Source organism: Corapipo altera, unplaced genomic scaffold (genome assembly GCF_003945725.1).
Source record: "Corapipo altera isolate COAL_440 unplaced genomic scaffold, ASM394572v1 61216, whole genome shotgun sequence".
In the NCBI taxonomy this organism is placed as follows: Eukaryota; Metazoa; Chordata; class Aves; order Passeriformes; family Pipridae; genus Corapipo; species Corapipo altera.
The window spans coordinates 1-9277 of NW_020885823.1; the positions used below are offsets into that span (position 1 = coordinate 1).

Sequence of the window (9277 nt, forward strand, 5' to 3'; positions counted from 1 at the left end):
AGGGGGGGGGACACCGCCGGAATGTAACGGGCCGGGGGGGCAGCGGCGGTGTGTAATGGGGAGGGGGGTTGAGGGGATCCGGAGGTCGTGAGGGAGGTGTGAGGGGGTGGAGGGGGGCGCTGGGGGTGTATAACGGGCTGAGAGGGGTCACCGGAGCGATCTAACGGGCTGGGGGGGTCACCGTGTTGGCACGACGGGCTGGGAGGGGTCACTGGGGCGGTGGGATATGGGGGGGCACTGGGGGGGGCACAGTGGGCTCGGCGGTGGGGTATGAGGGGCTGGGAGGGGTCGCCGGGGTGATATAACGGGTTGCGGGGGGGACACCGCGGACGTATAACGGGCCGGGGTGGGTCGCTGGGGAGATAGAATGGGCTGCGGGGGTCATTGGGGAGTTATAGAGGGCTGTGGGGGCTGTAATGGGCTGGGGGGTCACTGGGGCGGTGTAGTGAGCTGGGGGCCTCACCAGGGAGGTGTAATGGGACTGTAACGGGCTGGGGGGTCTCTAGGGAGAGTGTAATGGGGCTGGGGGACTGTAACTGGCTGAGGGGGGTCTGTGGGGAGGTGTAATGGGCTGGGGGGCTCATCAGGGATGTGTAATGGGACTGTAACGGGCTGTGGGGGTTACTGGGGATGTGTAACGGGCTGGAGGGCTCCCCGGGGATGTGCAATGGGACTGGGGGGGCTCTAATGGGCTGGGGGGTCACTGGGGTCGTGTAAGAGGCCGGGCAGGGGGGTTTCCCCTCGGCGTGGCCATCCCTTGGGATGAGAAGCCGCTGCTGAGCCCGTTGGTGTTTCCTGGCCGTGCCAGTCCCTGGAGGACTGCCCGCTGGACGAGGACGAGGACGCCTTCCAGGCCCTGGGGGAGGAGGATGAGGACATCGATCAGTTCAACGACGACACCTTTGGGGCCGGGGCTGTCGGTGAGACCCCCCGGGGACCCCCCCCCCCCCCCTTGGGGCCCCGCCCCCCCCCCCCCCGGGGGCCCCCCCCCCCCACAATCCCTGTGGTGTGTCCCCTCAGATGACGACTGGCAGGAGGCCCACGAGCGGCTGGCGGAGCTGGAGGACAAGGGTGTTCCGAGCCGGGACGCGGACGGTCCGGCCGGGAATGACGGGGACGTGCTGGGCGACCCCGAGGACGCGCTGGCCGAGCGCCTCACGCGCCTCGTCATCGAGGGCGACCTGGAGGACCCGGCCATCATGCAGGCCGTGCACACCAGGGGGCCCGCCCAGGTGGGATTGGGGGGGGGGTCCTGGGGTGGTGGTGGGGCGCGGGGCTGGATCCCAGCGCCCCGTCCTGACTCTCCGTGCGCTCCCCAGCAGCCCGGAGCGCTGAATTCCAGCATCTGGGACAGCTCGGCCGTGCTGCGGCGCATCCGGGGGCCGCTCCTCACTCAGGTACGGGGGAGGGGGGCTTCACCCAGCGTGTCCCCCCACCCAAAACCCTGTGGCAGCGAGGTGGGTGGGATAAGGTGAGCTTGGGAAGCGCTTCCAGCTCTGCTGGGGATAGTGGAGTGTCCAGCTTTCCTCGCGCTGCATCCGGGTGGATGCGGTGTGGCTCGCTGAGGACCCTCGTAGTCGTCACCTCCTTGGAGAGATGGGGTGGGACAGGATGGAATGGGATGGGGGGCTGTGGCTGCTCTGGGATCCCTGGTGACATCTGAGGGATGTCAGGGCTCGTAGCAGGATTTGGGAATGTTGGTGCCTCGAGGCAAAGGATTTTTGTGTTGTGGTTTAATTAGCAGTCAGGCTTTGAAGTGCTGCCTGACCAACCCTCTCCCAGCGCTGTCTCAGCCTGGGAAGTGACACGGAATTCCCACCAAACACCCTGTCATCCCAGGCGGGGCTCGTGGGATCCCTGGGAGATCCCAGGGAAGCGTGGCGGGACAGGGAGAGCTGGCAGGAGGAGGGAGGTGATGGGACACAGTGTCCGTGCCCCCCGTGCCAGCGTGTGATCCCGGGGGGTGTTCCCCTGGCAGGAGATGCCGTCGGTGTCCGTGCTGGATTACGCTCTGCCCCAGCGGCCTCCGCAGGCTCGGGAGGAGGAGCGGGACCCCTCGGAGCGGGCGCTGCCCCGGCGCTCCTCGTCCCCCATCATCGGGAGCCCCCCGGTGCGGGCCGTCCCCATCGGCACCCCCCCGAAACAGGCCGCCATCCCCAACTTCAACCAGCAGGTACCTCCCCGCCTCCCGTGGCTCCAGGGGGTGCAGGATGCTTTCCCAGGGAGTGACCGTGCCGCTTCCCTCTTCCCAGATTCTGTGTCCCAAGCCTGTCCACATCCGAGCTACCATGCAGCAGCGCTATCCCGCTCCCTACGGAGAGAGGATGTCCCCCAACCAGCTCTGCAACGTTCCGGTATCCAGCCCCTCCTCATCCCTCTTTTTTTGGGGATTGACTTCCAGCCCCCCCCCCCTTCCCCCCCAAAATCCCCAATGCCCCATTCCCGTGGCTCATCCCTGCTCCCTGGAGCCCAGCCTGCCTGGCACACCTTCCTTGTCCTGTCTGTGACCGGGATCCCTCTTCCCACGTCTTTCCCCAGAACTCCTCCCTCCTGGGCCACCCGTTCCCCCACAGCGTCTCTCCCGTCCTCACCCACCTGCAGAGGGCCCAGCTGCTCGGAGGAGCCCAGGTAAAGCCCCTTCCTGCGTTTCTGCAGCCCCTCCACGGGCAGAATCTCCAGGATTTGGCTCTCCGTGTCTCTCTTCCCTCCGAATTCCCCCCTGGCTGACTCCAGGCTCTCTCTCTCCCTGCCAGGCCGGCCGAATGTCCCCCAGCCAGTTTGCCCGGGTGTCCGGCCTGGTCGGGAGCCCCCTTCCCTCCGTGAATCCCAAGCTTCTCCAGGGCAGAGTCGGGCAGATGATGCCTCCGGCCGGAGGGTTCCGTGCCTTTTTCGGGGCTCCCCCCGCTCCGCCCCCCTCGCAGCTCCCGCACCCTCCGGGCCCCGGATCCCACCTGAGGTCGGTGCCGTCCCTTTCCCGGCCGCTTCCCGGCTCCCGGTGCCCATCCCTGACTCTCCCTGCTCTTCCCAGGCCGCAGATGTTCCGGCCCGACACGACCCACCTGCACCCGCAGCACCGGCGGCTCCTGCACCAGCGGCAGCAGCAGAGCCGGAAGTGAGTGCCGGGGGCTTGGATCGGGAATGCCGGGCGCGGGGACGTGTCCTGCTTCCGGGGTCACCTGTCCCCCCCTCTCTGTCCCTTCCTTAGCTCCGGTGTGCTCACGGGTGCCCTTCTTCTCCTGCCAGCCAGCACCGGAGCCTCAACGGCTCCGGAGGGGACCGAGGGGGCCACCGGAGCAGCCATCAGGAGCAGATCCGTAAGGATCCCTATGCCAACCTCATGCTGCAGCGGGAAAAGGACTGGGTGTCCAAGATCCAGATGATGCAGCTGCAGAGCACTGATCCCTACCTGGATGACTATTACTACCAGGTACCTGGGAGCGGGAAGAATCTGGCTTGTTCGCAGCCTTAGGAAAATTGGGATCTTGCAGCGTGTTGGACCTGGGTAGGGGGTGTCAGGAAGGTGGAGGAACAGTGTGGGATCACCATCTGCCTCCTCTTCTTGGGTGAGATTTCCAAGGATTTGGAGATGCTGATGGACACTGGCAGCGTGGATTCGAAGGTTTGGGATAACAGGAAAGCAGCTCTTCTTTGTCAGAGGAAGAAGAAACAGGACAAAACCCCTGGAATGGCAGACAGGGAAGGTGCTAAATGGAAATTCAGCAGAGATCTGTAGGGAGGGATTGGATGACTCTGGTCTGACTGGGAGTGCTGGTGATGAATCCTGCGGGGAGGTGAAGGTGGATAGGGTTAGACTGCTCCTGCTTTCTCCTAGTTCAGGAATAGGGAATGCCAGACAGGGCTGGGAAGAGGCAGATTTGGAGCAGGTGGAGCAAAGTGGTGGATGAGGGGCAGTTTGAGGGTCCACAGGGGGAGAGAGAAATCCACCTAGGATGGGCACCTGGAGTGGGAGGCTGAGTGGGGTGGGAGAGCTATACCCCCACCGTCCCCTCCAGAGCTGGCAGAGGTTTTTTTGGGATCTGTGGGTGAGCTGGTTCCCCGTAGAGGAGAGGAACTGGGGCAGGATGTGAGTCAGCAAAGCTCCGCTGTTGCAAAAGGGTCGGACGTTGGACGGGTTGGATGCGGTGGGGAGGCCCCGGCACGGTGCCAACGGAGCAAGGCAGGCAAACTGGGGTGTGCTGGGAAGGACTGGGAGCCGGGAAACTCACGGGGAGAGCGGATCTGTCCTTGTACTGAGGAAGGGCTGAGGAGGAGCCTCGGCCTCCGTCATCCCAAGGGATGAGAGAGGGAAACGCGCCCGGCTGTGCTTTAAATCGCGGTGTTGGGAACACCGGGAAACGCGTAGCACAGGCTGGGAGGAGGGAGGTGGGTCGCTCCTGGCCTGGTTTTTGGGAGGGGATTCTCAACCTCTCCTCTCCCTGCCTCAGAATTACTTCCAGAAGCTGGAAAAGTTGGCAGCGGCCGAGGAAGTGCACGGGGATGGCCCCAAGAAGGAACGCACCAAACTCATCACCCCTCAGGTGGCCAAGCTGGAGCACACCTACAAACCAGGTAAAGCCCTCCGGCAGCCACGGGGGGCTCCCGTTATCCAGGGATGTCGAGGTGGCTGATCCCAGGGCTTCCCTGCTCCCTCCTTCCTGCAGTGCAGTTCGAGGGCTCGCTGGGAAAACTCACCGTGTCCAGCGTCAACAACCCCCGGAAGATGATCGACGCCGTGGTGACGTCCCGCAGCGAGGATGACGTGAGCTCTGGGCTTTCCTCTCCCCTCTGGCACGTCCCTGGGGATGCTTCCCACATCCCTGACTCCCTCTTCCCTCCCTGGCAGGAGACGAAGGAAAAGCAGGTGCGGGATAAGCGCCGACAGACCCTCGTCACGATCGAGAAGGTGATTTTGGGGCGGGGGGATCGTCAGGGCCAGGGGTGGGATGAAGGGTGGGATGGTCTCCGTGATGGATCAGCTCCAGGCATCCAGCTGGGAAAAGGCAGCGGCTGAGGTCCTGCTTGGATCTCTGTGGAGCAGAGATCCCATAGGTTCCCTGTTCACAGGACAAGGGAGAGTGATGGACAACAGGGAATGGCTTTAAATTGACTGAGTGTGGGTTAAGTGGGACATTGGGAAGAAATTCTTCCCTGTGGGGGGGGGTTAAATGGGTCATTGGGAAGAAATTCTTCCCTGTGATGGCAGTGAGGCCCTGGAATGGATTTCCCAGGGAAATTGTGGCTTCCCCATCCCTGGAAGCGCCCAAGGCCAGCTTGGAGCAACCCAGTCTAGTGGAAGGTGTCCCAGCTGGAGCCAGATAACCATTCCATGATTCCATGGGTGATCCCTGCTCCCTGCAGACGTACAGCCTCCTCCTGGACGTGGAGGACTACGAACGCCGGTACCTCCTGAGCCTGGAAGGGGAAAGGCCGGCCCTGATGGGAGAGAGGAAGCAGAAGATCTGCGACATGTACGACAATCTGAGGGGGAAAGCGCCTGGCCAGGACAGGTGAGTGGGGATTTCGGGAGCTCCCACGCTCCCTGACCACTCACAGCTACTCAAACCAGCTTTTATGGACCTCTTTGACTATTCCAGTGGCCGAAATAACCTTTTTTTTTGGGGTATTTCTCCTTTTCTTTCACCGTTTTCCCATCTCTGTGGTTGCAAAGCCTCAACTTCCATCCCCTCAGATGAGGGTTAGGAACGTCGTTCCTGCGTTGTTTTTCCCTCCTCAGGGATGTTTTTTTGAGGCAGAGAGGGGTTTCCCACCTGGTCCAGCCGTGGGATAACCCTGGGATGCTCCCAGGGGAGGGTTTGGCACCTTTCTCCTTCCCTTCCTCAGGCCGAGTGACGACCACTTCATGCAGATCATGTGCATCCGGAAAGGAAAGCGCCTCGTGGCCCGGATTCTCCCGTTCCTGGCCCCGGAGCAAGCGGCCGACGTGCTCATGGCCACGGCCAGGAACCTGCCCTTCCTCATCAAGAAGGATGCTCAGGATGAGGTGAGATTCCAGAGGCTGGGAGATGCTCTGTGAGGGGGCGGTTTGGAGCTGGAAGGTGGGATACGATGACATCGTTGGTGGCTCCTGCCCCTCCTGTGAGAGTGCCAGAGGGGTGGGGGGAGCCTGGGAATCTGGGAAATAAATCACGGGATCATGGAATGGTTTGGGTTGGAAGGGACCTTAAGGCTCATCCAGTTCCAACACGACACCTTCCACTAGACCAGATTGCTCCAACCTGGCCTTGGACACTTCCAGGGATGGGGCAGCTTCTCTGGGAAATCCGTTCCAGGGCCTCACCACCCTCACAGGGAAGAATTTCTTCCCAATATCCACCTAAGCCAGCACACGGAATCCTGGAATGGTTTGGGATGGGACTTAAGGATCACTCAGTGGGCAGAGACACCTTCCACTAGCCCAGGTTGCTCCAAACCCTGTCCAGCCTGGCCTTGGACAGCCTGGAAATCCGAGGAGCAGGATGATTTAAGAAGGAAAAAGTGTTGCCTGAGGACAAAGCTGTGAGGGGAATTGCCCACAGCAGTTCCAACTGGAAGCACGTGGAGCTCCCAACTCTCCTCCTTTCTCCACAGGTGCTTCCCTGCCTGTTGAGGCCCTTTTCCCACGTCCTCTACCACCTTCCCTTGGGAACAGTCACCAGCCTTGTGCAGCAGCTCACGAACCTACCTCAGAGCGCCGCCGCTCCCACCAACCTGCACCTCACTGCTGTGCTCCAAAACAAGGTACTCCTCATCCCCCGGGATCGCTTCCTGCCCTTGGGAATTCCCCAGCAGCCTCCCAGAGCCGGGTGCAGTTCCTGGTGTTCTCTCCTTGCTAATTAACGAGAGTGTCTGGCAGATTAATTAACGGTCTGAGGTGGCCCCGGGCGGCTTCCGGGCCTGTCCTTCTGGGCTACAGAGTCCTGGCCTGGAATTTGGGGTGGGAATGCTGCTCCAACAGTGTGGGAGATGTCGCTCCTGGGCCGGGAGTGGTTCATGGTCTTGCCTCATGGATTCGGGCCCCAAACAGCCTCTTCATCCTCCTCCTCCTCCTCCTAGCCAGGGATCCTCCTGCTTGTCCCGGCATTCCCAGCGTTGGGAATCGGAGGGGATACTCAGAGGGGGCTCCCTGACCCCTGTCTGTGTCCCCACAGTTCGGTCTGTCCCTGCTGTACTTGGTCCTGAGCCGGGGGGAGGAATTGCAGAGCTCGGACACGAACACGGAGCTGATCCAGGACAACCAGTGGTGAGTCCCTGTTCTCCACTGTCCCCGCGTTCCCAATCCCTTGGGGAGGACAAGGTGGCCTCTAAGCTGCCAGGATCCTTCCCTGAGGGGAGCTGGGGGGTTCCTGGCTCCCCCCAGCACGTCCCACAGCTCTCATCCTCCCTTCTCCCGCGGTTTTTTCCCGGCAGGACGGAGCTGATGCTGATGGCCACCCGGGAGCTCCTGCGGATCCCTCAGGGAGCCTTGGCCAAGCCCGTGTCCATCCCCTCCAACCTGATCTCCCTCTTCTCTCGCTACGTCGACCAGCAGAAGCTGAACTTGCTGGAGACCAAATTGCAGTGAGTGTCCAGCCCCCCCTTTTCCCTGTGGGAATGCGGCCAGAAGAGGGAGAGCCAGAGGTTGGGGGTGGGAAAAGCCCTGAGGGAGCAGCGTGGGGATCTGTGATCCCACACTGTTGTTCCCCCATTCCAGCTTAGTGCACGGGATCCGGTAGATCTCCGTGGCTCCTCGCCACCACCGGGATGTTCCAGAGGAAGGCTGGAAGGAAGGATGGATAAATGGATAGATGGATGGAGGGCACACGGTTCACCCCACACCCCCCAACGCCCGGCCTGGCACGAGGGGCACATGCTGCCCCCCCCCCAAATTCCTGGGAAAAGGGGGATGTTTGGCTGCTCCCCTCTTTTCCCACAAAGCGCTGCCTTTCCCTGCTGCTCCTAAATTCCCACTGAGTCCCTCTGCACCCCCAAGCTGCTGCTTCTCCCCCGAACTCTCACACTACTGAGGATCCCAGAAAGGGGGAGCCCCTCGCTCCCATATCCTTGGGATGCCAGGGGTTCCCCCTTCCTTCCCTGCTCCTTCTCCAGCCCTTCCCAGTCCCACTCCCGGCCTTTCCCAAGGTGATCACACGTCACACACCTGTTTTGCACACTTGCTGCGTCTTCCCAAAATTCAGCTCCTTCCCTCAGCCCCGGGATCAGCCCCAGCAGCTCCAGGGGTGGCTCAGCCAGGCCTTTGTCCCCTTCCCAATCCGGGTGGATCCAGCTGCTCCTCGGGAAGGTGGTGGTGGTGGTTGGGGGATAATTTTACCGAAAAAAAGCAATATTAAATGAGAAAAGAAAAAAAAAAAAAAAACAAACCAAGAGATTTGCACATGTAGGGATTTTACACCAGGAATTCCTCCCGGCATTAACCAGCCCCACCCCCTCTGCTGCTCCCAGCCCTTTCCCCCTCATTTTCCTCTGACAGATCAAGTGGAAAGTTCATTTATTATTATTATTATTATTTTATTTTTTGCCTTTTTTTTTTTTTCCTGCTCTTTTTCTGCTTTTTCTTCTGCTGTTTCCTGTTTTTTTCCTGCTTTTTTTTTTTTTTTTGTGCTTTTCGGTTTGTTTTTTTATTTCTTTCTTCCCTCGTTTTGTTTTGCTTTTTTTCTTCCTTTTTTTTTCCTTTGTCTTCTTCTATTTCCTCTTTTGCTTTTTTTTTTTTTGTTTGTTTGTTTGTTTGTTTTTTCTCTTCCCCCTCCCCACCCGCCTTCCCACTTTTTTTCCGTTCTGGTTAATGAGAATAAAAGTTTCTAAATTTACATTTTTATAGGGTATTGTAAATAAAGATGACTTGTATACTGCTGCCGGCCTGACCGCTCCTTCTCCGGCCCCCGCCACCCCCGGGGGTGTCCCCAGAGGGGTGTCCCTCCCTGTCCTCGTTTGTCCCCGACGCGGGTCTCGAACCCGCGGCCCCCGGGTGTCCCCCCCACAAGGCGCTCGGGGAGGGGGCGTGGCGACGCCTCAGCCAATCGCCGCGCGCGCCGCGCCAGGCCCCGCCCCTCCGCCAATGGCTGGCGGGATGACTCACCGCTCGCCGTCACGCCGCGCGGCGCGCCGCTCGCGCTCTGATTGGCCGACCGCTTGACTGACGGGCGCGGCGCCCCTCTCTGGCCAATGGCAGCGCGCGCGGCGCCCCACCGCCGCCGCTCCCGCCAATAGGGCGGCGGCGTGGGCGGGACGAGTGACGGCAGCGCGGCGGGGCGGCGGCGGCGGCGGCGATGGCGGAGCTGCG

The 9277-nt window shown here is 61.2% G+C and overlaps 1 protein-coding gene across 2 annotated transcripts; it reads left to right on the top strand.

Moving 5' to 3' along the window:
• The first annotated feature begins 1106 nt into the window (after nucleotides 1–1106).
• On the top strand, nucleotides 1107–8303 carry PATL1 (PAT1 homolog 1, processing body mRNA decay factor). Of its 2 annotated transcripts, XM_027631982.1 has the most exons (17): nucleotides 1107–1232; nucleotides 1320–1397; nucleotides 1979–2173; nucleotides 2253–2354; nucleotides 2539–2628; nucleotides 2754–2956; nucleotides 3029–3112; nucleotides 3244–3427; nucleotides 4446–4569; nucleotides 4662–4759; nucleotides 4844–4903; nucleotides 5359–5507; nucleotides 5842–6001; nucleotides 6589–6738; nucleotides 7149–7240; nucleotides 7408–7557; nucleotides 7691–8303. In XM_027631982.1, the coding sequence occupies exons 1-17, from the start codon at nucleotides 1200–1202 to the stop codon at nucleotides 7710–7712; spliced, it is 1974 nt and encodes a 657-aa protein (XP_027487783.1). In that variant the 5' UTR covers nucleotides 1107–1199; the 3' UTR covers nucleotides 7713–8303. The 2 variants fall into 2 exon arrangements, with proteins under 2 accessions (XP_027487783.1, XP_027487782.1); XM_027631981.1 differs by having other exon boundaries at nucleotides 1112–1232; nucleotides 1323–1397; nucleotides 2754–3112.
• Nucleotides 8304–9277: the final 974 nt, after the last annotated feature.